This window comes from Salmo salar, chromosome 01, assembly GCF_965601325.2.
Source record: "Salmo salar chromosome 01, fSalSal1, whole genome shotgun sequence".
Taxonomy (NCBI): Eukaryota; Metazoa; Chordata; class Actinopteri; order Salmoniformes; family Salmonidae; genus Salmo; species Salmo salar.
The window spans coordinates 137,434,394-137,461,789 of record NC_138291.1 but is presented as its reverse complement, the minus strand read 5'-3'; the positions used below and the strand labels follow the sequence as shown (position 1 = coordinate 137,461,789).

General features: G+C 42.9%; 1 protein-coding gene across 1 annotated transcript in view; it reads left to right on the top strand.

Moving 5' to 3' along the window:
• Positions 1–27,396, top strand: part of LOC106561807 (integrin alpha-2) — a 39,204-nt gene that overhangs the window by 10,387 nt on the left and 1,421 nt on the right. The window contains exons 3-28 of the mRNA XM_014126056.3: positions 4,199–4,308; positions 5,093–5,184; positions 5,672–5,786; positions 6,313–6,440; positions 8,292–8,440; positions 9,248–9,398; positions 9,649–9,814; positions 9,959–10,032; positions 10,195–10,333; positions 10,594–10,739; positions 11,016–11,159; positions 11,877–12,080; positions 12,614–12,744; positions 13,444–13,607; positions 13,815–13,963; positions 15,867–15,977; positions 23,454–23,539; positions 24,439–24,580; positions 24,682–24,774; positions 24,883–24,959; positions 25,062–25,248; positions 25,375–25,485; positions 26,338–26,448; positions 26,577–26,690; positions 26,808–26,897; positions 27,143–27,259. Coding sequence (XP_013981531.1) covers positions 4,199–4,308; positions 5,093–5,184; positions 5,672–5,786; positions 6,313–6,440; positions 8,292–8,440; positions 9,248–9,398; positions 9,649–9,814; positions 9,959–10,032; positions 10,195–10,333; positions 10,594–10,739; positions 11,016–11,159; positions 11,877–12,080; positions 12,614–12,744; positions 13,444–13,607; positions 13,815–13,963; positions 15,867–15,977; positions 23,454–23,539; positions 24,439–24,580; positions 24,682–24,774; positions 24,883–24,959; positions 25,062–25,248; positions 25,375–25,485; positions 26,338–26,448; positions 26,577–26,690; positions 26,808–26,897; positions 27,143–27,259 — 3,301 coding nt within the window. The remainder of the gene's footprint in view (positions 1–4,198; positions 4,309–5,092; positions 5,185–5,671; positions 5,787–6,312; positions 6,441–8,291; positions 8,441–9,247; positions 9,399–9,648; positions 9,815–9,958; positions 10,033–10,194; positions 10,334–10,593; positions 10,740–11,015; positions 11,160–11,876; positions 12,081–12,613; positions 12,745–13,443; positions 13,608–13,814; positions 13,964–15,866; positions 15,978–23,453; positions 23,540–24,438; positions 24,581–24,681; positions 24,775–24,882; positions 24,960–25,061; positions 25,249–25,374; positions 25,486–26,337; positions 26,449–26,576; positions 26,691–26,807; positions 26,898–27,142; positions 27,260–27,396) is intronic.

The window sequence follows — 27,396 nt, the reverse complement described above, 5'->3', positions numbered from 1 at the left end:
AAATATGGTGGTGGATCTGTGATATTATGGGCCTATTTAGCTTCCACTGGTCCTGGGGCCCTTGTTAAGGTCAACAGCATCATGAAATATACTGAGTACCAGGACATTCATCTGGTTGCCTCTGCCAGGAGGCTGAAACTTGGCTGCAAGTGGTTCTTCCAGCACACATCGAAATCCACAAAGAAATGGTTAATTGACCACAAAAATCAGCATTTTATAATTGCCATCTCTGTCTCCGGACATGAACCCCATTGAAAACCTGTGGTTTGAATTGAAGAGGGCAGTTCATAAGCGCAGACCGAAGGATATCAAGGATCTGGAAAGATTCTGTATGGAGGAATCAAACATTACAGAAAAAGGCTAAGTGCAATTATCTTCGCAAGGAGAGAGTGCACAAAGTTTTGAAAACAGGGTTGCCGATCATTTTTTTATAATTTTTTTATTACTTGTTTAATGAAATATTTACAATTTAAATGTTTTTGGAGCATACAGTATTTAAGCGGTAAAGCACTATAAACCAGGATTATTGTGTTATCTCCCGACTAAGACCTGTTATTATCACACGATAATGCCTGGGTTCGAGGGCCTTATTGCTTTTCTAAAATGGTTGCCAACATATTTTTAAAAAGATGAATGACATTAAAAACATTAGTAAAAACATTATTTTAATGAGTAAATTCGTTTTATTTCACCCTTCCACCAGATAATATAGTCCCGGTCGAAAAACCCAGTTGTTAGTTCTGAGGTTCTGAAGTTGGTAACCAAACAGGCTGGTCGTTTATTCTATTCTCATGTTTTGACCCAGTCCTTCATTCTCTTTATTCCACGTTACTATGCTAAATAAATCATTGGCATGTAGCTAGCTATAATAGAGGATCAATGATTACAAGAGAACTTCAATAAATAATGATCTAATACAGAATTTATAAATAGGCAGCAACCAGCTGATTGTCGAGCCAATAAGAAAGTCATGGAGGATAGCTAGGCTAACTTTACTTCTCCTTTGCTAGCTAGCTAGCCAACTACAGCTGTCACATCAAGCAGCTGAAAGGACAGCAAACTATGTGCATTTTCATTTGTTTAAACTTCGTTTCTATTGCCATTTCTTTGGATATATCCATTATAATGATCCTGATAAATTAATTTGCCTGGATCAGATAAACTGTCAGTCTGGTGACGTTCTGCACAGTGGAGATCGCAATTCCCAGGTTGGGTATGCACACAACGAGGCTTATTAACCCCAACTGTACCAAACCAAACATTAGGCTAGTAGCATGGGGAAATACTTTCTAGATGCTTTTTCCAGGTGAGATTAAGTTTATACACCGAATAAAAATATAAACGCAACATGCAACAATTTCAAAGATTTTACTGAGTTACAGTCAGGGGCGCAACTTTGATTTTAGAAGTGGGGCGGACATATTATTATTTTTATTTTATTTTGTCGGATAAACACTCCAAACAGCCTACCCGACCACTCGGAGACGTCCGCATGGTCCTAAAGCACACCGCTGCCTCGTTTGTATCACATTCCAATGATACAATTGTGGTGGGGGAGTGAAAATGCACCCCTGGTTACAGTTAATATAAGGAAATCAGTCAATTTAAATAAATTCGTTAATCAATGGATTTCACATGACTGGGAATACAGATATTCATCTGTTGGTCACAGATACCTTAAAAAAAAGGTAGGGGTGAGGATCAGGAAACCAGTCAGTATCTGATGTGACCACCACTTGCCTCATGCAGCGTGACACATCTCCTTCTCATAGAGTTAATCAGGCTGTTGATTGTGGCTTGTGGAATGTTGTCCCACTCCTCTTCAATGGCTGTGCGAAGTTGCTGGATGCTGGTGGGAACTGGAACATGCTGTCGTACACGTTCCTCCAGAGCATCCCAAACATGCTCAATGGGTGACATGTCTGGTGAGTCTGCAGGCCATAGAAGAACTGGGATATTTTCAGCTTCCAGGAATTGGGTACAGATCCTTGTGACATGGGGCCGTGCATTATCATGCTGAAACATGAGGGGATGGCAGGGGATGAATGGCGCAACAATGAGCCTCAGGATCTTGTCATGGTATCTCTGTGCATTCAAATTGCCAACGATAAAATGCAATTGTGTTCATTGTCCATAGCTTATGCCTGCCCATACCATAACCCCACCGCCACCATGGGGCACTCGGTTCACAACGTTGACATCAGCAAACCGCTCGCCCAGACGACGCCATACACGCTGTCAGCCACCTGCCCGGTACAGTTGAAACCAGGATTCATCCGTGAGGAGCACACTTCTCCAGCATGCCAGTGGACATCGAAGGTGAAGTCGGTTACGACACCGAACTGCAGTCAGGTCAAGAACCTGGTGAAGATGACGAGCACACAAATGAGCATCCCTGAGATGGTATCTGATAGTTTGTCCAAAAATTATTTGGTTCTGCAAACACAGTTTCATCAGCTGTCTGGGTGGCTGGTCTCAGACCATCCCGCAGGTGAAAAGCGAGATGTGGAGGTCGTGGGCTGGCATGTTTACACATGGTCTGCAGTTGTGAGGCCGGGTGGATGTACTGACAAATTCTCTAAAACAACATTGGAGGCGGCTTATGGTAGAGTAATGAACATTCAATTATCTGGCAACATCTCTGGTGGACATCCCTGCAGTCAGCATGCCAATTGCACGCTCCCTTAAAACTTAAAACATCTGTGGCATTGTCTTGTGTGACAAAACTGCACATTTTAGAGTGGCCTTTTATTGTCCCCAGCACAAGGTGCACCTGTGTAATAATCATGCCGTTTTAAGCAGCTTCTTGATATGCCACACCTGTCAAGTGGATGGATTATCTTGGCATAGGAGAAATGCTCACTAACATGGATGTAAACAAATTTGTGCACAAAATCTGAGAGAAAAAAGCTATTTGTGTGTATGGAACATTTCTGGGTTCTTTTATTTCAGCTGATGGGATCAACACTTTACATGATGTGTGTATATTTTTGTTCAGTATAAATTGACTGGCTGGGTTGTGATAAATCTAATGGAACTGTTAACAGGCATTACACATGGAATGTGGGGATTGTGGTGCTATAACTATCAACTAATCAGCATCCAGGATCCAAACAACCCATTTTATAAAGCTCAGTAATTGTACTATTTATTTTATACTGCCTTTTTTTGCTCTCCTTTATCAAGGGTACCGATAATTTCGGTCATGACTGAAGATTCAAAGCCAGCAGAATATGAAATAATTTACAGATCAACTGCTGAGTGGTCTCTCTGTTCACACTGTAGTTGGTGGCAGGTAGCCTAGTGGTTAGTGTGTTGGGCCAGTAACTGAAAGGTTGCTAGATTGAATCCCTGAGCTGACAAGGTAAAAATCTATTGTTCTGCCCCTGAACAAGGCAGTTAACCCACTGTTCCTAGGCCGTCATTGTAAATAAGAATTTGTTCTTAACTGACTTCCCTAATTAAAAAAAATAAAAGTAGTCTAGCAAGGTGGGGCTTTCCTCAGTGATGTGTAATGGAGTGGGCTTGGTTTTTCTATGGTGTGTGTGTGTGTGTGTGTGTGTGTGTGTGTGTGTGTGTGTGTGTGTGTGTGTGTGTGTGTGTGTGTGTGTTAGGTCATCAAGAAAGGATAATGAGTGTGACTTGTTTCTAGTGTGGTAGGCTGGTCTGATGTCACACTGTGTAATATAGTGGCCGTGTATGTCCTGACTGATTGACTCACATGGCAGTAACACCATGGATACCAAGCCCCTGAGCCACCAACAGCACTGGTCAATATGGCTCTCTCCTTCTCATGCAACAGGCAGAGTCTGAAAACATGCTTTCACTGTAAATGTCGCTGTACTCTGCCCTTCAGGGTTAAGGTGTTTATTATACTTTTCCCCCTAAGGTTAACTGTTAATGATGACCTTGGTAGAGTATGTGTTTACCTTCCACACCTGTAGATAATGAAAAACTCTGTAACTGTCATTGTGTTGTTGTGAATGTATGTACTGTATCCAAATATGGGTACATATACAGTCTATGGTGTACAAGGACAGTAACATCAGTGTATTCCCTAACAATGGTATGAGCTACCAATAATTGTGTGTAATTTAGACATGCATGCCATTGTAATTATTATGTAATCAGTATGCAAATGTCTGTCTGTCTGCCTGCCTGCTTGTCTGTGTGCGTGCATGTGTGTTTGTTCCCCCAGGTTGCTGGTTGGTTCTCCCTGGAGTGGATACAACCAGGACAGGAAAGGAGACATCTACAAGTGTGAGATCAGAGGGTCCAGTTCAGGCTGCCAGAGACTCAACCTGCAGAGTAAGTCATACTTCATACTCTTCATATTGTATATACTTTATACTCAACCTGCAGAGAAAGACATACTTCGTACTCTTCATACATACTTTATACTCAACCTGGAGAGTAAGACATACTTCATTCTCTTCATATATACACTTCATACTCAACCTACAGAGTAAGACATACTTCATACATACTTCATACTCAACTTACAGAGTAAGACATACTTCATTCTCTTCATATATACTTCATACTCAACCTACAGAGTAAGACATACTTCATACTCAACTTACAGAGTAAGACATACTTCATACATACTTCTTACTCAACCTGCAGAGTAAGACATTTATACTTTTCATACAACATTCAAACAGCTCCAGCTATTCATTAGCCTGGTCCCAGATCTGTTTGTGCTCTTGCCAACTCCATTGCTCTTATTGTCAAACCAAACATGGAATTGGTATTACATTCCATAAAGAGTTGGCAAGGGAGCAGAAACAGGCTAGCATCCAGGCTAGCTATTCCTTCTCCCCTTCTGTATTTCTATAAAATCCTGCCCTTTTTTAGCAGTCGTTGTATCGCCTAGCATTAGCTTGTGTTTCACCACAATATTCCATTTAAATCCGGTCAAATCTGTCTGAAAGTCAGAGTGATGGCCACAGTAGTTAGAAAATGAACTGTGTTCTTCGGAGTGTTGCAAGATCTCATTGTGTGTTTTCATGGATGTTAAGCACTGTAATTGCACCATGAGAATGTATTCGTTACCCCTGTAACAATATATTTTCTCTCTCCTATATTTCAGACTCAGTCAGCATATCAACAGTGAAGAACATCAATGTCAACATGAGTCTGGGGCTAACCCTCACCCACACAGCTACAGAAGATAAATTCATGGTAAACAGTTTTTATACACCACTACATCTGTATAGAACTTTTAGCTATCCTAACCCTAATCCTCACCCGCACACCTACACATGATACATTCATGGTGAACTTGGAATGATTACATCTGATTCTTTATAGCCACACAAGATAGATTCATAGTTAACAGGTTTGGAATCATTACATCTGATTCTTTACAGCCACACAAGATAGATTCATAGTTAACCGGTTTGGAATCATTACATCTGATTCTTTACAGCCACACAAGATAGATTCATAGTTAACAGGTTTGGAATCATTACATCTGATTCTTTACAGCCACACAAGATAGATTCATCATGATCAACAGCTTTAACATCACTGCAGCTGGAGAGTTCATATAAGATCTTAGCAGTCAATCAATCCCACATGTTTAGGGACTTGGGATTGATAGCCTAAATGTAATGTTGTTTTGGATGTTTTACCTTATATCTTGTGTGTTGTCTTCTTCTCCTGGTAGACATGTGGACCTCTGTGGGCTCAGAAGTGTGGCAGTCAGTATTATTACCCAGGGATCTGTGCGGAAGTTAACCCTCTCTTCAACCCCCTGTCTTCGTTCTCACCTGCCCTTCAAAGTAAGAGTCCTTCATCATTTTAAATATCCTTAGCATACGAGTTATGTATTGTTTTCACCTTTGATTAAAAATATAAATTAAAGCTAGAATCCTTATTTGAAACAATAACAAAGCGTCCTCCCAACCCCTGTTTTGCTAAAAAGCTAAGGGAGGGGGCTAGAGAAAGGTCACTCAAATTCCTAGAAAGAGCTGTGGATGTACATTTGCAGCCACATTCTGAGGCTATATATTGTTTATTTGCATTTATGTTGTATACAAATGTACACATTGCCGTAAAACAAGCTTATATTTTGTGTTCTGATAGGGTGCAAAAGTTGAACTTAGCTCATGAGGCATTTCTAAGTTATATTCTTCAAGAACCAATGGGTACACAGCTGTATAAAAATGGATGTAGCAACTAAGGATTCTAGCTTTAAGTCCTACTGTATATCATATTTAACGCCCCTTTTGTGATTGGAGTTCTGAATGATTTACCATGGAAAATGCACGTGTTGACATGAACTCAATTCTCATCTTGTCTTTCTAGCTTGTGGGGGTCCAATGGATATTGCTATTATTGTGGATGGATCCAACAGTATATATCCCTGGCCACCAGTTGTGGCTTTCCTCAAGAAACTGTTGGAGAATTTAGATATTGGACCGGATAATACTCAGGTAAGTGTGCTCACAGTTATCGATGTATAACATTTGCCATTTGTCGAGGTTATTGACAATGCGTCTTTTAAAGGCAATGTTCCCGCATCCGCAGAGATCTCATTCATGGTAAGCACTGCATACAGTGGGGGAAAAAAGTATTTGATCCCCTGCTGATTTTGTATGTTTGCCCACTGACAAAGAAAGAATCAGTCTATAATTTTAATGGTAGGTTTATTTGAACAGTGAGAGACAGAATAACAACAAAAATATCCAGAAAAACGCATGTCAAAAATGTTATAAATTGATTTGCATTTTAATGAGGGAAATAAATATTTGACCCCCTCTCAATCAGAAAGATTTCTGGCTCCCATGTGTCTTTTATACAGGTAACGAGCTGAGATTAGGAGCACACTCTTAAAGGGAGTGCTCCTAACCGCAGCTTGTTACCTGTAAAAAAAGACACCTGTCCACAGAAGCAATCAATCAATCAGATTCCAAACTCTCCACCATGGCCAAGACCAAAGAGCTCTCCAAGGATGTCAGGGACAAGATTGTAGACGTACACAAGGCTGGAATGGGCTACAAGACCATCGCCAAGCAGCTTGGTGAGAAGGTGACAACATTTGGTGCAATTATTCGCAAATGGAAGAAACAAAAGAACTGTCAATATCCCTCGGCCTGGGGCTCCATGCAAGATCTCACCTCGTGGAGTTGCAATGATCATGAGAACGGTGAGGAATCAGCCCAGAACTACACGGGAGGATCTTGTCAATGATCTCAAGGCAGCTGGGACCATAGTCACCAAGAAAACAATTGGTAACACACTATGCCGTCATCGACTGAAATCCTGCAGCGCCCGCAAGGTCCCCCTGCTCAAGAATACATATACATGCACATCTGAAGTTTGCCAATGAACATCTGAATGACTCAGAGGACAACTGGTGAAAGTGTTGTGGTCAGATGAGACCAAAATGGAGCTCTTTGACATCAACTCAACTCGCCGTGTTTGGAGGAGGAGGAATGCTGCCTATGACCCCAAGAACACCATCTCCATCGTCAAACATGGAGGTGGAAACATTATGCTTTGGGGGTGTTTTTCTGCTAAGGGGACAGGACAACTTCACAGCATCAAAGGGACGATGGACGGGCCATGTAATGTCAAATCTTGGGTGAGAACCTCCTTCCCTCAGCCAGGGCATTGAAAATGGGTCGTGGATGGGTATTCCAGCATGACAATGACCCAAAACACACGGCCAAGGCAACAAAGGAGTGGCTCAAGAAGAAGCACATTAAGGTCCTGGAGTGGCCTAGCCAGTCTCCAGACCTTAATCCCATAGAAAATCTGTGGAGGGAGCTGAAGGTTGGAGTTGCCAAACGTCAGCCTTGAAACCTTAATGACTTGGAGAAGATCTGCAAAGAGGAGTGGGACAAAATCCCTCCTGAGATGTGTGCAAACCTGGTGGCCAACTACAAGAAACGTCTGACCTCTGTGATTGCCAGCAAGGGTTTTTCCACCAAGTACTAAGTCATGATTTGCAGAGGGGTCAAATACTTATTTCCCTCATTAAAATGCAAATCATTTTATAACATTTTTGACATGCGTTTTTCTGGATTTTTTAGTTGTTATTCTGTCTCTCACTGTTCAAATAAACCTACCATTAAAATTATAGACTGATCATTTCTTTGTAAGTGGGCAAACATACAAAATTAGCAGGGGATCAAATACTTTTTTCCCCCACTGTATATCAGCTCAGTCGGAAATTGCCTTTAAAAGCTGCATTGTGGACAACCCGCAGTCAGACTGAATCTTGGCCCAAGTAAATGATCTATCCCTATCTGTTTTTGTTGACTTTATGTTAATGTATTCAGGCAAGTATTATACAGTACGGGGTTGAGCCATTCGTTGAATTCCGTCTGAACGCCTACAAAACCAAAGACTCAATCATTGCGGCTGCAGCGAACATTCCCCAGAGGGAAGGCCTGGAGACAAACACCTTCCGGGCCATTGAATTTGCTAGGTGTGTCTCAGTCTACAACACTTTCTATTCTTGCAGTGCCAACATAGTCTAAATTCTGCACCCCAAATGGCACCCTATTCCCTACATAGTGCACTACTTTTGGCCAGAAATAGTACACTATGTGGGTGCCATTAGGGAGGCAAGCCTAAGGCATTTCCTCCTGTTCTCTGCTAGTCAATGGTTCCTTAGGATCATTCTTTTGTTGCTGCAAATTTTCCTGTACAGCAGGAAATGCAAACTTGTAGTCTATTCAAGGTTTAAAAAGGCTTCTAATGTTTGTAATTTCCATTTTAAAATGTCAGACTTTCCACTTTAAAATGTCAGATCAAGCCCTACAAAAAAAATGTAATTATAAGCCAGATAATAATTCACATTTTCTGTTGCTGCAGGATTATTTGCTGTAGAAAAGTGGCTCAAATGAAGATCCGATGCAGACAATTACATTGATGAAAGCAACAATCATTCCACAATATTAAAGCTGATCCACCCACAAAAACATTTTTTTATATATATAGATTTTTTTTTTAAATACAAAAATATCCTACATCTGTAAGTGATCGTGACCCTCATGTAATTTAAATATATATATCCTGACTCTGTTGAAAAAGAACAAAAGGATTAGAATCTCTCTGTTCATACTGAAACCCCCCCAAATGGGTTTAGAATTGAGCACTTGAATGGAATAGAATGGAATACAACACAATGAAATGTGTTCAGAACAAACGTTTTAGAAGCTTTTTCTTTACGTTGGTATTGAATTGGGTTGGAATATGTTGAGATTTGACACTTTTTGACCGTGTCTCTCAGACAGAACGCGTTCCTGCCCGGGAACGGGGCTCGACCCGGAGCCAGCAAAGTGATGGTGGTGGTGACGGACGGAGAGTCTCACGACAAGAACCTCCGAGACGACGTCATCAGGAAGTGTGAGAGTGAGAAGATCACCCGCTTTGGTATTGCTGTGAGTAAATAGCCCACTTATTTGGTTGAACCTTTATTTATCCAGGTTAGTCTCGTTGACATAAAATCTCTTTAGCAAAAGACACCTGGATATACAGTACGTACAGTGTTGACTGTGAGGTATTAACATTTACTGTTTGTGACCTTTGATACCTTTATAAAATTGCATTATTATTATTATGTTACATCAATCTTCCTTTTTATTCTAATATCAATTATTTTAAAATGTATTCTTTATTATGTTTTTCTAGGTCCTTGGGTATTACATAAGGAATGACATTGACACTAAGAACCTGATTGCTGAGATCAAGTCCATCGCCAGTACCCCGACAGATAGGTATTTCTTCAATGTATCAGCTGAGGAGGCTCTGCTCGAGATCGCTGGATCTCTGGGAGACCGCATCTTCAACATTGAGGGTAAAGTTGTGCTTTAAGTAACGCTGAATTTGTATCATGGTCCATTCTAACAATAATGAGTTACCATTTACAAAACTAGAAATAGTAACACAACCACTTTATTGCACTTAACCTAACCTGTTCATTGTGTTTTCTGGGGGTTAGGTACTGGGAAAGGGGGTGACTTTCAGATGGAGATGTCCCAAGTGGGATTCAGTGCCCACCAAACCAAGAAGCAGGTATGGGATACAAACCCCAACTATTACTTTAAATCAGTTAGCCTATTTGGTACCATTTTATTTCACGGGTGTCTACGTAACACATTCCTAACACATTCATAAGCAGTACCTGAACATTTCTAAGTGTGTTTTTAACAGGTACTTTTCTCGCTCTCATTACAGAACATGATTATGCTGGGTGCAGTGGGGGCCTATGGCTGGAGTGGTACTGTGGTTCACTACACTACCCAGAAATCGGACATCTTCCCCAAGACGGCCTTTGAGAAAATCCTAGAGGACAGAAACCATAGCTCACTATTAGGTAAGTGAGCTTGCAATCATCTACGAGTCAATATTGTCTCCTTTATCTTCATTTTATGTTGTGCTATTGTATTATGAGTTAATCAACACCAAGCCATTCTAAGGCCTCTTGCTTTTCCAACAATTTCTAACTTCCTTTGAATGTGTATTGAAGCTCAAACAATAGATATCTTGATTTACAGTGTGACTGGCAGTAAGACTACTAGCACTGGACATTGTTACAGATCAGTCCATAATATCCTGTTTGGCTGTTCTGCTCAGGCTACTCTGTGACGACGCTGAATGATGGCAGCATAGAGTACTATGTGGCTGGCGCTCCTCGGTCCAACCACACTGGACAGGTCATAGTGTACATCATCAACGGCAAGGGACAACCCACCGTCATCGACTCCCAGAGAGGAGACCAGGTAAGGCTCTCTGATTAAAATGGAAGAGAAGTGCGGTTAACAATGGGGACAGTTCTGTAAGTCGCTTTGGATGAAAGTGTTTGCTAAATTAACCATATTGAGAAGAAGAGCATGTCAATTGGTGTGTTAGATGTTATGGCTCTCTACTATCTCTATCGATCATACAGTATATCTCTCTCTCCTGCTTTGTAAACGTTGTTATCCTTTGTTTCTGCTCATTGATTCAAAAGATATGTGCTTCTTAATAGTTTGCTGTATACGCTTTCGATTCTGTAGATAGGCTCCTACTACGGCAGCGTACTCTGTCCTCTGGATGTGGATAAAGATGGTGTGTCTGATCTACTATTGGTTGGAGCTCCCATGTTCATGAACGAACAGCAGAAGGAGATTGGGAAAGTCCATCTCCTCTCCTTCACTAAGGTAAGCCACACATCTTTTTATTCCACCTTTATTTAACCAGGTAGGCCAGTTGAGAACAAGTTCTCATTTACAACTGCGGCCTGGCCAAGATAAAGCAAAGCAGTGCGACACAAACAACAACACAGAGTTACACATGGGATAAACTAACGTACAGTCAATAACACAATAGAAAAAGTCTATATACAGTGTGTGCAAATGGAGTAAGGAGGTAAGGCAATAAATAGGCCGTAGTAGCGAAGTAATTACAATTTAGCAAATTAACACTGGAGTGATAGATGTGCAGATGATGATGTGCAAGTAGAAATACTGGTGTGCAAAAGAGCAAAAAAGTAAATAAAAACAATATGGGGATGAGGTAGGTAGTTGGATGGGCTATTTACAGATGGGCTGTGTGCAGCTGCAGCGATCGGTTAGCTGCTCAGATAGCTGATGTTTAAAGTTAGTGAGGGAGATATAAGTCTCCAAATTCAGCGATTTTTGCAATTCGTTCCCGTCATTGGCTGACTTGGTGTACTGTACACCAAGTCAGCCAGACAGATCTTCCTAAAACGGTTTATATTTTTTGAGGGCAGACCCACTATTGTACATTTCATCTAATGGTTTAACGTTGGTGTACACACGGCATGCTCTGAGCGCAGTGGTTTCAAGATCTTTTGAAAGTCACATCTTCCTAAAGTACACTAACATTCATTGTTTGTTTTCCATTGGTGTTTCTAGGGCATCCTAAGTGTCCAGGGGTTCCTGAAGGGTCCGTCCCCAGTGGAGAACGCTCGTTTTGGGATGTGTATCTCAGCGGTGCCTGACCTCAACATGGATGGCTACAGTGATGTGTTGGTGGGAGCTCCACTGGAAGACAACAATAAAGGTGTAATCTATGTCTTCAACGGGGACAAGAAGAGACTCAGGACACAGTATTCCCAGGTAGCTGCAGGTTGCAGATTGTGCTCAGTGCTATCACTCAACGCAACCTTATCCTAACTCTTGTCACTCGCTAGCACGGGTGGGCAAACTACGGGCCGCGAGACCATTCAATCCGGCCCACGGGAGGTTTTAGTAAAAAAAAAACGAAAATAACTTTTATGGGGGGGGGGGGGGGGTTATTTTGGGTTGAAAAAAACCTCCAGGCCACACCTTAACGTCTAAAACTAGATAGAAAGTATGTAAAAATTACAATAGATCTATATATTTTTAATAACTGACATTTTTCTGGCCTGCAAAAAAAGAAATCATCTGTGCGGCCGTTGAGTTTCTAAATCTCGATGTGGCCTTCGAGCCAAGACGTTTTCTCACTCCTGCACTACCGCCATGTCACAGCTGAACCTGTTGTGTCATCATAGAATTATCTGATGCTTTGGGATTCAATAGAAGTGCTTCTCAATCGGATGGAATTCAGCCAACGTGAGCATCTAATGTGAGATCGAGTGTAAAATCATGTTTTATCCTGTTCATTTCAGAGAATCCTGGGCTCCAAGCTGGACCCTGCATTGCGGTACTTCGGGAGGTCCATGGACGCCAGCTCCGACTTAAACGATGACACCATACCAGATGTCTCAGTGGGGGCTTATGGGATGGTGGTCCAGCTCTGGTGAGACTCGCTCAGTCGTTTCTTTCTCTTTTTTCAAATATTTTCTTTTTCTTAAGCCTGCTTTTTCGGAGGACAACGAAATCATTTGGTTTCCCGCAATTCACACGCGTCTCACACGTTATCTACTCGAGTTACAGTGTTTACTTTAAAGACTTGATATCAGCAAATTGGCAGCTGTGCTTTGCAGCTGAACAACTTGTTTTGGTTTACAATAACTCCAAACCGAAGAAATGAAATTACTGTAGGCTCTTACTGTATCAGTAGGCTCTTACTGTATCTCCTCAAGTTTCAGTTGACTGAGTGAGATGTGCTGTCTCATGGAAAGCCTTCTCTTACATAACTGTGGGAAGGCATTTCATCTTGTGACCTCCTCCCACTCCATCTAGAGAGCAAAACAGCTGGGTGGATTTGGTTTAAAGAGGTTGGATTATGCTGACCATTCCCATCTGGGTCTGACGCTGCTGCTAACCGCTCCTACGTAGTTGCTGATGTCACTTATACAATCAATACATTAATCAATTAATCGGTCAACCAATGAACCAATCAATGAATCAATACAATAGCCAATCTGAAGTTGACTCGTGACTCATGAAGTTGCCTTGTGATTGAAGCATCTCTCAGTAGATGTAGTCATTCAAACATCAAAGAGCTAGTTAGCTTGATATATGATTATGACTCACTGATTATGACCTCTCCCAGGTCTCGGGGTCTGGCCGTGGTGACAGCGAGGGCAACCTTCAACCCTGACACGGTCAGCATCCTGAGTAAGACGTGCAGGGTCAGTGGGAGGCTGGTGTCCTGCTTCAACACCTCAGTCTGTTTCAGCGCCACCTTCAGGCCCAAGATACCTGTAGGACCTGTGGGTAAGCCCTGCTTTCTTCTGTCTCTATCCCTCTCTCTCTCTCTCTCTCTGTCTCTCTCTGTCTCTCTGTCTCTCTGTTTCTCTTCATCTTCCCCTGTCTCCCACTTCACAGTGTCACTGTCAAATCAGTGGACGCGCTCAGTATAACAGGGGCTTATAGTATCTCCCTCTAATTGTGTCTTGCTGCCTGTGTTACTTCTCACCTCAGCTGTCAGGTTCAACCTGACCCTGGATGCTGAGCTCCAGTCGTCTCGTGTCACCTCCAGAGGTCAGTTCAGGAACTCAGAGAGAGTCATGCAGAAAGACATCAGGGTTTCCACCGGGGAGGTCTGTGAGACACTAGAGGTCTTTGTTCAGGTAAAGATAGATAATATGAAAAGGTTTGATGCTGATTTGCTGAATGAAGTGTGTCTGGTTTTTCTCCTTTATCCGGCCTTATTGAATTACTGTGTTTATTTATAATGGACGAAACATCCTTTTAACAAACTCTTAAATATCAATCAATTTATTTTATTTGAGGAACATTACCAAGACTAATGTTTACTTGTATGTACAGTACCAGTCAAACGTTTGGACATACCTACTCATTGAGGGGTTTTTCTTTAGTTTGACTATTTTCTGTATTGTATAATAATAGTGAATACATCAACATTATTACATAACACATATGGACTCATGTAGTAATCAAAAAAGTGTTAAACAAATCAAAATATATTCTAGATTTTAGATTCTTTGAAGTAGCCACCCTTTGCCTTGATGACAGCTTTGCACACTCTTGGCATTCTCTTAACCAGCTTTACCTGGAATGCTTTTCCAACAGTCTTGAAGGAGTTCCCACATATGCTGAGCACTTGTTGGCTGCTTTTCCTTCACTCTGCAGTCCAACTCATCCTAAACCATCTCAATTGGGTTGAGGTCGGGTGATTGTGGATGCCAGGTCATCTGATGCAGCACTCCATCACTCTCCTGCTTGGTCAAATAGCTCTTACACAGTCTGGAGGTGTGTTGGGTCATTGTCCTGTTGAAAAACAAATGATAGTCCCACAAAGTGCCAACCAGATGGGATGGCCTATCGCTGCAGAATGCTGTGGTAGCCATGCTGGTTAAGTGTGCCTTGAATTCTAAATAAATCACAGACAGTGTCACCAGAAAAACACCCCCACACCATCACACCTCCTCCATGCTTCACGGTGGGAACCACACATGCGGAGATCATCGTTCACCTACTCTGCATCTCATAAATACACGGCGGTTGGAACAAAGGGACAGATTTCCACCGGTCATATGTCCATTGCTCGTGTTTCTTGGCCCAAGCAAGTCTCTTCTTCTTATTGGTGTTCTTTAGTAGTGGTTTCTTTGCAACAATTCAACCATGAAGGCCTGATTCACACAGTCTCCTCTGAACAGTTGACGTTGAGATGTGTCTGTTACTTGAACTCTGTGAAGCATTTATTTGGGCTGCAATTTCTGAGACTGGTAACTCTATTGAACTTATCTTCTGCAGCAGAGGTAACTCTGGGTCTTCCTTTCCTGTGTCGGTCCTCATGAGAGACAGTTTCATCATAGCGCTTGATGGTTTTTGCGACTGCACAAAGTTCTGGATTGACTGACCTTCATGCCTTAAAGTAATGATGGACTGTCATTTCTCTTTGCTTATTTGAGCTGTTCTTGCCATAATATGGACTTGGTATTTTACCAAATAGGGCTATCATCTGTATACCACCCCTACCTTGTCACAACACAACTGATTGGCTCAAACGCATTAAGGAAATTAATTCCACAAATGAACTTTAAACAAGGCACACCTGTTAATGGAAATGCATTCCAGATGACTACCTGGAATGCCAAAAGTGTGCAAAGCTGTCATCAAGGCAAAGGGTGGCTATTAGAAGAATCTCAAATATAAAATATATTTTGATTTGTTTAACACTTGTTTGCTTACTACATGATTCCATATGTGTTATTTCATAGTTTTGATGTCTACACTATTATTCTACAATGTAGAAAATAGTCAAAAATAATGAAAACCTTGGAATGAGTAGGTGTGTCCAAACTTTTTACTGGCACTGTATGTATGTATGATGATGAAGAAAAAAAACAATGTTCACTACTTTGCTGTATTATCTTGTGGTTTCCTTTTCGATACTTATACAATTCCAATACGTTAATTGAGTTCTGATCCTGCTGATGAGAATTAGCTTTGTAGTCAAATTAATGAAACGAATACATAAAATCCTATCTTTTGCTTACTGTCTGACAGGAGGCCCCTGACTTTGTGAGCTCCATCGGTCTGCGTGTGGACATCACTCTGCAGGACCCAGACTCCAGTCCTGTTCTGGATGTTCTCAGTCCCACTGCCTGGGAGTTCTTTGTGAGTTACCACTCAATTAAAATATCAATAATATGGGATGTACATTAAATATATGTTGATGTTGCAATTGCTTGCGGTTGTGTGTCTATAGAAATAATATGTGCTTTATGTGTTAGTGATTCTCCTTTTTGATGTTAGTAGGAATGAAAATCTTGTAGTTTTAGACTATTATTTGATATCAAAGTGTCATGATTAGGCCTAGTCATGATCAAAGTTGAACCAGGATGTAGACATGAATCTAGGGTTAGGGTTGTGGTTGAGGCTAGGATATAGACATGAAGTTAGGGTTGTGGTTGTGGTTGAGGCTAGGATATAGACATGAAGTTAGGGTTGTGGTTGTGGTTGAGGCTAGGATATAGACATGAAGTTGTGGTTGTGGTTGAGGCTAGGATATAGACATGAAGTTAGGGTTGTGGTTGAGGTTGAGGCTAGGATATAGACATGAAGTTAGGGTTGTGGTTGAGGCTAGGATATAGACATGAAGTTAGGGTTAGGGTTGTGGTTGAGGCTAGGATATAGACATGAAGTTAGGGTTAGGGTTGTGGTTGAGGCTAGGATATAGACATGAAGTTAGGGTTGTGGTTGAGGCTAGGATATAGACATGAAGTTAGGGTTGTGGTTGAGGCTAGGATATAGACATGAATCTAGGGTTAGGGTTGTGGTTGTGGTTGAGGCTAGGATATAGACATGAAGCTAGGGTTGTGGTTGAGGCTAGGATATAGACATGAAGTTAGGGTTGTGGTTGAGGCTAGGATATAGACATAAAGCTAGGGTTAGGGTTAGGGTTGAGGCTAGGATATAGACATGAAGTTAGGGTTAGGGTTGTGGTTGAGGCTAGGATATAGACATGAAGTTAGGGTTAGGGTTGTGGTTGAGGCTAGGATATAGACATGAAGTTAGGGTTAGGGTTGTGGTTGAGGCTAGGATATAGACATGAAGTTAGGGTTAGGGTTGTGGTTGAGGCTAGGATATAGACATGAAGTTAGGGTTAGGGTTGTGGTTGAGGCTAGGATATAGACATGAAGTTAGGGTTAGGGTTGTGGTTGAGGCTAGGATATAGACATGAAGTTAGGGTTAGGGTTGTGGTTGAGGCTAGGATATAGACATGAAGTTGTGGTTGTGGTTGAGGCTAGGATATAGACATGAAGTTAGGGTTGTGGTTGTGGTTGAGGCTAGGATATAGACATGAAGTTAGGGTTAGGGTTGTGGTTGAGGCTAGGATATAGACATGAAGTTAGGGTTAGGGTTGTGGTTGAGGCTAGGATATAGACATGAAGTTAGGGTTAGAGTTGTGGTTGTGGTTGAGGCTAGGATATAGACATGAAGTTAGGGTTAGGGTTGAGGCTAGGATATAGACATGAAGTTAGGGTTAGGGTTGTGGTTGAGGCTAGGATATAGACATGAAGTTAGGGTTGTGGTTGAGGCTAGGATATAGACATGAAGCTAGGGTTGTGGTTGAGGCTAGGATATAGACATGAAGCTAGGGTTGTGGTTGTGGTTGAGGCTAGGATATAGACATGAAGTTAGGGTTAGGGTTGTGGTTGAGGCTAGGATATAGACATGAAGTTAGGGTTAGGGTTAGGGTTGAGGCTAGGATATAGACATGAAGTTAGGGTTAGGGTTGTGGTTGGAGCTAGGATATAGACATGAAGTTAGGGTTGTGGTTGTGGTTGAGGCTAGGATATAGACATGAAGTTAGGGTTGTGGTTGTGGTTGAGGCTAGGATATAGACATGAAGTTAGGGTTGTGGTTGAGGCTAGGATATAGACATGAAGTTAGGGTTGTGGTTGTGGTTGAGGCTAGGATATAGACATGAAGTTAGGGTTGTGGTTGAGGCTAGGATATAGACATGAAGTTAGGGTTAGGGTTGTGGTTGAGGCTAGGATATAGACATGAAGTTAGGGTTGTGGTTGTGGTTGAGGCTAGGATATAGACATGAAGTTAGGGTTGTGGTTGTGGTTGAGGTTAGGATATAGACATGAAGTTAGGGTTGTGGTTGTGGTTGAGGCTAGGATATAGACATGAAGTTAGGGTTAGGGTTGTGGTTGAGGCTAGGATATAGATATGAAGTTAGGGTTAGGGTTGTGGTTGAGGCTAGGATATAGACATGAAGTTAGGGTTGTGGTTGAGGCTAGGATATAGACATGAAGTTAGGGTTGTGGTTGAGGCTAGGATATAGACATGAAGTTAGGGTTGTGGTTGAGGCTAGGATATAGACATGAAGTTAGGGTTAGAGTTGTGGTTGTGGTTGAGGCTAGGATATAGACATGAAGTTAGGGTTAGGGTTAGGGTTGAGGCTAGGATATAGACATGAAGTTAGGGTTAGGGTTGTGGTTGAGGCTAGGATATAGACATGAAGTTAGGGTTGTGGTTGAGGCTAGGATATAGACATGAAGCTAGGGTTGTGGTTGAGGCTAGGATATAGACATGAAGCTAGGGTTAGGGTTGTGGTTGTGGTTGAGGCTAGGATATAGACATGAAGTTAGGGTTAGGGTTGAGGCTAGGATATAGACATGAAGTTAGGGTTAGGGTTAGGGTTGAGGCTAGGATATAGACATGAAGTTAGGGTTAGGGTTGTGGTTGAGGCTAGGATATAGACATGAAGTTAGGGTTAGGGTTGTGGTTGAGGCTAGGATATAGACATGAAGTTAGGGTTAGGGTTGTGGTTGAGGCTAGGATATAGACATGAAGTTAGGGTTGTGGTTGAGGCTAGGATATAGACATGAAGTTGTGGTTGTGGTTGAGGCTAGGATATAGACATGAAGTTAGGGTTAGGGTTGTGGTTGAGGCTAGGATATAGACATGAAGTTAGGGTTGTGGTTGAGGCTAGGATATAGACATGAAGTTAGGGTTAGGGTTGTGGTTGAGGCTAGGATATAGACATGAAGTTAGGGTTAGGGTTGTGGTTGAGGCTAGGATATAGACATGAAGTTAGGGTTAGGGTTGTGGTTGAGGCTAGGATATAGACATGAAGTTAGGGTTAGGGTTGTGGTTGAGGCTAGGATATAGACATGAAGTTAGGGTTAGGGTTGTGGTTGAGGCTAGGATATAGACATGAAGTTAGGGCTGTGGTTGTGGTTGAGGCTAGGATATAGACATGAAGTTAGGGTTAGGGTTGTGGTTGAGGCTAGGATATAGACATGAAGTTAGGGTTAGGGTTGAGGCTAGGATATAGACATGAAGTTAGGGTTAGGGTTGTGGTTGAGGCTAGGATATAGACATGAAGTTAGGGTTAGAGTTGTGGTTGTGGTTGAGGCTAGGATATAGACATGAAGTTAGGGTTAGGGTTGAGGCTAGGATATAGACATGAAGTTAGGGTTAGGGTTGTGGTTGAGGCTAGGATATAGACATGAAGCTAGGGTTGTGGTTGAGGCTAGGATATAGACATGAAGCTAGGGTTGTGGTTGAGGCTAGGATATAGACATGAAGCTAGGGTTGTGGTTGAGGCTAGGATATAGACATGAAGCTAGGGTTGTGGTTGAGGCTAGGATATAGACATGAAGCTAGGGTTAGGGTTGTGGTTGAGGCTAGGATATAGACATGAAGTTAGGGTTAGGGTTGTGGTTGAGGCTAGGATATAGACATGAAGTTAGGGTTGTGGTTGTGGTTGAGGCTAGGATATAGACATGAAGTTAGGGTTGTGGTTGAGGCTAGGATATAGACATGAACTTAGGGTTAGAGTTGTGGTTGTGGTTGAGGCTAGGATATAGACATGAAGTTAGGGTTAGGGTTGTGGTTGAGGCTAGGATATAGACATGAAGCTAGGGTTAGGGTTGTGGTTGTGGTTGAGGCTAGGATATAGACATGAAGTTAGGGTTAGGGTTGTGGTTGAGGCTAGGATATAGACATGAAGTTAGGGTTAGGGTTGTGGTTGAGGCTAGGATATAGACATGAAGTTAGGGTTAGGGTTGTGGTTGAGGCTAGGATATAGACATGAAGTTAGGGTTAGGGTTGTGGTTGAGGCTAGGATATAGACATGAAGTTAGGGTTAGGGTTGTGGTTGAGGCTAGGATATAGACATGACGTTAGGGTTGTGGTTGTGGTTGAGGCTAGGATATAGACATGAAGTTAGGGTTGTGGTTGAGGCTAGGATATAGACATGAAGTTAGGGTTAGGGTTGTGGTTGAGGCTAGGATATAGACATGAAGTTAGGGTTAGGGTTGTGGTTGAGGCTAGGATATAGACATGAAGTTAGGGTTAGGGTTGTGGTTGAGGCTAGGATATAGACATGAAGTTAGGGTTAGGGTTGTGGTTGAGGCTAGGATATAGACATGAAGTTAGGGTTAGGGTTGTGGTTGAGGCTAGGATATAGACATGAAGTTAGGGTTAGGGTTGTGGTTGAGGCTAGGATATAGACATGAAGTTAGGGTTAGGGTTGTGGTTGAGGCTAGGATATAGACATGAAGTTAGGGCTGTGGTTGTGGTTGAGGCTAGGATATAGACATGAAGTTAGGGTTAGGGTTGTGGTTGAGGCTAGGATATAGACATGAAGTTAGGGTTAGGGTTGTGGTTGAGGCTAGGATATAGACATGAAGTTAGGGTTAGAGTTGTGGTTGTGGTTGAGGCTAGGATATAGACATGAAGTTAGGGTTAGGGTTAGGGTTGAGGCTAGGATATAGACATGAAGTTAGGGTTAGGGTTGTGGTTGAGGCTAGGATATAGACATGAAGCTAGGGTTGTGGTTGAGGCTAGGATATAGACATGAAGCTAGGGTTGTGGTTGAGGCTAGGATATAGACATGAAGCTAGGGTTGTGGTTGAGGCTAGGATATAGACATGAAGCTAGGGTTAGGGTTGTGGTTGAGGCTAGGATATAGACATGAAGTTAGGGTTAGGGTTGTGGTTGAGGCTAGGATATAGACATGAAGTTAGGGTTGTGGTTGTGGTTGAGGCTAGGATATAGACATGAAGTTAGGGTTGTGGTTGAGGCTAGGATATAGACATGAAGTTAGGGTTAGGGTTGTGGTTGAGGCTAGGATATAGACATGAAGTTAGGGTTGTGGTTGTGGTTGAGGCAAGGATATAGACATGAAGTTAGGGTTAGGGTTGTGGTTGAGGCTAGGATATAGACATGAAGCTAGGGTTAGGGTTGTGGTTGTGGTTGAGGCTAGGATATAGACATGAAGTTAGGGTTAGGGTTGTGGTTGAGGCTAGGATATAGACATGAAGTTAGGGTTAGGGTTGTGGTTGAGGCTAGGATATAGACATGAAGTTAGGGTTAGGGTTGTGGTTGAGGCTAGGATATAGACATGAAGTTAGGGTTAGGGTTGTGGTTGAGGCTAGGATATAGACATGAAGTTAGGGTTAGGGTTGTGGTTGAGGCTAGGATATAGACATGACGTTAGGGTTGTGGTTGTGGTTGAGGCTAGGATATAGACATGAAGTTAGGGTTGTGGTTGAGGCTAGGATATAGACATGAAGTTAGGGTTAGGGTTGTGGTTGAGGCTAGGATATAGACATGAAGTTAGGGTTAGGGTTGTGGTTGAGGCTAGGATATAGACATGAAGTTAGGGTTGTGGTTGTGGTTGAGGCTAGGATATAGACATGAAGTTAGGGTTGTGGTTGAGGCTAGGATATAGACATGAAGTTAGGGTTAGGGTTGTGGTTGAGGCTAGGATATAGACATGAAGTTAGGGTTAGGGTTGTGGTTGAGGCTAGGATATAGACATGAAGTTAGGGTTAGGGCTGTGGTTGAGGCTAGGATATAGACATGAAGTTAGGGTTAGGGTTGTGGTTGAGGCTAGGATATAGACATGAAGTTAGGGTTAGGGTTGTGGTTGAGGCTAGGATATAGACATGAAGTTAGGGTTAGGGTTGTGGTTGAGGCTAGGATATATATACATGAATTTAGGGTTAGGGTAAATTCTTGTGTTCTTTTATTATATATTGTATTACCTCGTCTGTGTTTATCAACTATTGTGCTCTTGTTATTTTATTACTATTTGTATTATTTGTATTAATCTACTTTGTATAGTGATAGTTTTGCTACTTTACATTTATTCTGCACTGTTTAGGAAAAGCTGCAAGTAAGCATTTAATTGTACTGTTACACTCGCTGTATTCTGTGTGTCTGACAAATAATTGTTGATTTTATTTTATTTGGCATGTAGGTAGGGTTAGGGTTGTGGAGGAGGCTATGGTTATGGTTGCACCAGTATGTGGACATGAAGCTAGGGTTAGAGTTACGGTTGTGGTTGTGGTTAGGGCTAGGGTTAGGGTTGAACTGGACGTGGACGTGAAGCTGGGATTAGGTTTTGGGTTGTGGTTGAGTGTTAGGGTTGACGTGGGATGTGGACATGAAGCCATAGTTAGTGTTACAGTTGTGGTTGAGGCTAGGGTTGGGGTTGAACTGGGATGTTGAACAGGGATAAGGCTCCTCCACAATTCCCAATACAACAGAATGTTGGGACTAAACACCTACCTCTGCAACTGGATCCTGGACTTCCTGACAGGCTGCCCCCTGGTGGTAAGAGTAGGTAGCAAAACCTACGCCACGCTGAGCCTCAACACAGGGGCCCCTCAGGGGTGCGTGCTCAGTCCCCTCCTGTACTCCCTGTTCACTCATCATTAAGTTTGCCGATGACACAGTGGTAGGCCTGATCACCGACAACGACGAGACAGCCTATAGGGAGGAAGTCAGAGACCTGGCCATGTCGTGCCAGGACAACAACCTCTCCCTCAATGTGATCAGAGGGGCTGTAGTGTAGCAGGTTGAGAGTTTCAAGTTCCTTGGCGTCCACATCACAGGAAACTGAAAGGATTTGGCATTGGTCCTCAGATCCTCAAAATGTTCTACAGCTGCACCATCGAGAGCATCCTGACGGGTTGCATCACTGCCTGGTATGGCAACTGCTCAGCCTCCGACCGTAAGGCACTATAGAGGGTAGTGCATATGGCCCAGTACATCACCGGGGCCAAGCTTCCTGCCATCCAGGACTTCTATACCAGGCGGTGTCAAAAGAAGGCCCTAAAAATTGTCAAAGACTCCAGCCACCCTAGTCATAGACTGTTCTCTCTGCTACCGCACGGCAAGCGGTACCAAGTCTAGGTCCAAGAGGCTTCTAAACAGCTTCTACCCCCAAACCATAGACTCCTGAACATCTATTCAAATGGCTACCCAGACTATTTGCATTTCCCCCCCAACCCCTCTTCTACACTGCTGCTACTCTCTGTTATTATCTATGCATAGTCACTTTAATAACTCTACCTACATGTACATATTACCTCAATTACCCTCGACTAACCGGTGCCCTCGCACATTGACTCTGTACTGGTACCCTCTGTATATAGCCTCGCTATTGTTATCTTACTGCTGCTCTGTAATTATTTGTTACTTTTATTTCATACATTTTTGGGGTATTTTCTTAAAACTGCATTGTTGGTTAAGGACTTGTAAGAAAGCATTTCACTGTAAGGTTGTATTCGGCACATGTAACAAATAAAATGTGATTTCATGTCATGTGAACTCTTACAACAGATCCCATTCTCCAAAGACTGTGGCTCTGACGAGGTGTGTTTGAGTGACCTGCTCTTGAAGTTGAAGAAAGGAGAGATGATTCCCAGGTGAACTCTGACACTCTCTCAACCTAGCCTAGTAAAACCAGACTGAACACTGGGCTCAATGTTGAGCACAGCATTCAGTCTGACTAAACCAGGCTACTCTCAACCTACACTCTTCCTCCATGAGCTCAGGAATAACGGACATGTCTCGTATTATTAGACAAGTATTCCCATATGTTTTTCTATGGGAACAGACAAATAAGTCCTGTTCTGTTCTGTTGGTCTGGTTTAGTGGGAATACACTTTCTCTATTAAGCCTTGCTGGTTAAAGAAAATACATAAAAACTTGTTTCATAAGTTGAATGACACAGACCGGGATTCAAACAAACCCCAATGTGCCGACATTGCACTGTACTTGACTTTCAAAAGCAATTTCCTTGACTTTCACGGAGATAGCATTCGCGGTAAACACTACAGATGCGGCTCAAACATAAATAACCTTTAACAGTCAAATGCAGTGTGGTTTGTTTGAATCCCAACCGCTATATGATACACATTAGACAGGCAGACAGGCAGACAGACAGACAGACAGACAGACAGGCAGGCAGGCAGGCAGGCAGGCAGGCAGGCAGGCAGGCAGGCAGGCAGGCAGGCAGGCAGACAGACAGACAGACAGACAGACAGACAGACAGACAGACAGACAGACAGACAGACACTCTTAAAGTGAGTGGTAAGGTCGTCAACCTTGGCCAGTCAGAGGGACATATGTTATTTTCACTGTTCCAGTGAATGGTGACAACTTACATGGCCCCATGAGATCTGTTCATGGATTCCCCCATCAAACTGGTGGTGTCTTCATTCTACAGCATTCCATTTTCCCCATGCACATACAGGTAGAATTATATGTTCATTCTTGCCCCCCGCTGTATTGTTCTGAGTAAAACGAGTGTTGTGTTTTGCAGCTCGTCTAGGATGCTGGTCAGCTTTAAGGACAAGAGGCTCTCCTTCACTGTGTCTGTGACCAACAAGAAGGAGAATGCGTACAACACCCAAGTCACGGCCACATACTCCAAAAACCTCTTCTACGCCTCCATCAATCCTCCAGTATGCATCAGCATCTTTGCTTTTTACACATACACATGCACTAGAGGAGGACTATTTTGATATTTATCAGTAAGCATTTACCTAACATTGTTTCATTTCAGAGTGATGGAACAGAGGTGAAGTGCACCTCCACCAAAGAGTCTCTTACCCTCTCATGCCAGGTGGGATACCCAGCTTTAAGGCAGAACCAAGAGGTAAGACCTGACAACAAACAGCAAGACAGCCGTCGTGTGTGTAGGTCTATGTCTCTGTCAGCCGGGGTTGCCGTTCCTAAACAATACACTGTTCCCTATTCCCTGCAGGTGACATTTGGAATCAACTTTGACTTCAACCTGAATCAACTGCAGACCGAAGCCGATGTGAGCTTTGAAGCTCTAAGGTAGTGCTTGTTTGCTTGTTTGTGTACCAACCATAGTATAGTGTTCTCTGTTAGGACTATGGGTCTTCTTCTGTTGCACGAGCTTACTTCTCCTCTCTACAGTGACAGCACAGAGGAGAACCCGTCAGACAACCAAGCCTCTATCTCCATCCCTGTCCACTATGACGCAGAGATCTCCCTCTCCAGGGAATCAAATCTCAATTTCTATGTGGTTGACATGGACAATGAAGCGAAGACCGCAGTTAATACCTTCAATGACATCGGTCCTGAGTTCAAATTCTCTATGAAGGTGAGAAATGGTCATTTGAGTACTTTACAGTGTACAGTTTATGGTAAAATACTTCCTTTCCCCTTGTGGCAGAAATGGTAAGAGAAGTACGATGCGTCAATGATAAGTGTTTTCTCTTCTGTTTAGGTCTCTACAGGGAACTTCCCAGTCAGTCTGGCCTACCTCACAGTCTCACTGCCCAGTGCTACAGCAAGAGGGAACCCATTGCTGTATGTGACAGGAGTCAAAACGGAACCTGTGAGTATTAATAACCAGTCAACCTGTCTTGTCTCCAAATAACTAGCGTTTGGCAGAGTTTGTGCCCTCGCATTCTGTCTCAATAGTCTTTGCTGCCAGATCCCGTGCCGGTGTTGTTTTGGAATACAGCTGGGCTGTGTTCAGGAGAGAGAAAACAGAGCAAAACACATTAAGCGCAACGCCGGGCTCTATTCAATCCGTAGTGCTGAAGATCCGCTTTAGAGTGCGATTGGCAATTAAAGGCAATGTTCCCGCAGTCGGACACTGCATTCCCGTTCCCGCGGTCGGACACTGCATTCCCGTTCCCGCGGTCGGACACTGCATTCCCGTTCCCGCGGTCGGACACTGCGTTCCCAGTAAACAGTGCATATTTCAGCTCAATCGGAAATTACCTTTACATTTTAACACATATCTTCCGCGATACTTCAGTGTGTCACGAACCGGCTCGTAGCCCGTAACAAAAAGGGAGACAATGTGGAGATCAAGGAATAACCAAAATATATTTATTCACTAAAGTAAACTATAAACAAGTAACAATGGTGTGTGTAGTCGGTAGTATAAGTGGTTGCGTGCATACATGCAATAATGAGGGGTGTTGAATGGTGCCAAACAAACAAACAAACAAACAAACAAAACAGCCACGACCAAAATCTAACAGTGTGTCCGCGTGGAGAGCGTCCCATTTCGCTGACGACCCTCCACACCCCGACATCCTATTAAGGAAAACAAGAGCAAAGAGAAAGAATTCGGCAGACAGAGTGGGAGGGTCGTCACACAGTGAAACGGATTGGTTCCAGCCCGAGGACGTACCACCTGACCAATACAAATACAAATGTTGTTGCTGTTCTGCAGGCTGGCGAAGTGAGCTGTGAAGTAACCAGCCTCGTCGACCCTCTGAAGATCAGTGAGAAGCCTTACACAGCATCCTTCTCCAAGGAGAACCTTATGAGCACAGAGGATCTGGTGCGTGCGTGTGTGTGTTTTTGCGTGCGTGCGTGTGTTTTTTTGACAGACAGAGACAAAGATAGAGTCACAGTTTATATCTAATGATCACCTCTGAATACATGTCTATTGTTTTCTGATGTTTCCAGAACTGTAAGACAGTCAAGTGCCAGCCTATGAATTGTGTCCTGAAAGACATGGGGATAAAGAGCGATTTCTTTGTGAATGTGACCACGCGGATATGGAACGGTACCTTTGCTGCTGTACGTATAGATAGCACACTCACCTACTCCTCGTCATTTACATGCTCGCTTCTCCTCCTCTGGAACGGCGTCTTCTCATTACCTCATTCATTCTCCTCCTGTCTCGTCTCTGAGCAGTCATCCTTCCAGTCCACTGTGCTGACTGTGAGCACAGAGATAGAGACCTCCGAGCCTGAACTGTTGGTCATCGCTCACAAGCACCTGACGGTACTGGAATAATACATCAAAGACATTTGAATACAGCCTAACCTAATATCTTTGAAACCCAGAGAGAAGCTGTAAAAAAAGTGCCTTTGTTTTGTTGTTTTGTACAAGTTAACATCTACACTGCCCTCTCCTGGATCTGGGATGAACAGCATATTAACAGCTACAATACTTGTATTGCCTGACCGTTCGTTCGTAAGTGTGATACATCCCGTCTCCTGTCCTGTCCTGTCCTGTCCTGTCTGCAGGTTGGCGTCACCATCAGTAAACCAGGGGTGAAAGGAGAGGTGCCTGTAGGCGTTATTGCGGGCAGTGTGATTGGAGGCCTGCTTCTATTGGCTCTGGTCATTGGCCTGCTTTGGAAGGTACTGTATGCGCCAGTCTTTTGTCGACTTTACTGCTGTAAAACTCTCTTAACAGCAGATGCTCTGAGCTTATCCTACCAAGACCAAGAAGTACTACCATGTCATTTCTTACGTCTGTGTGCCTCGCTCTCTCCCTC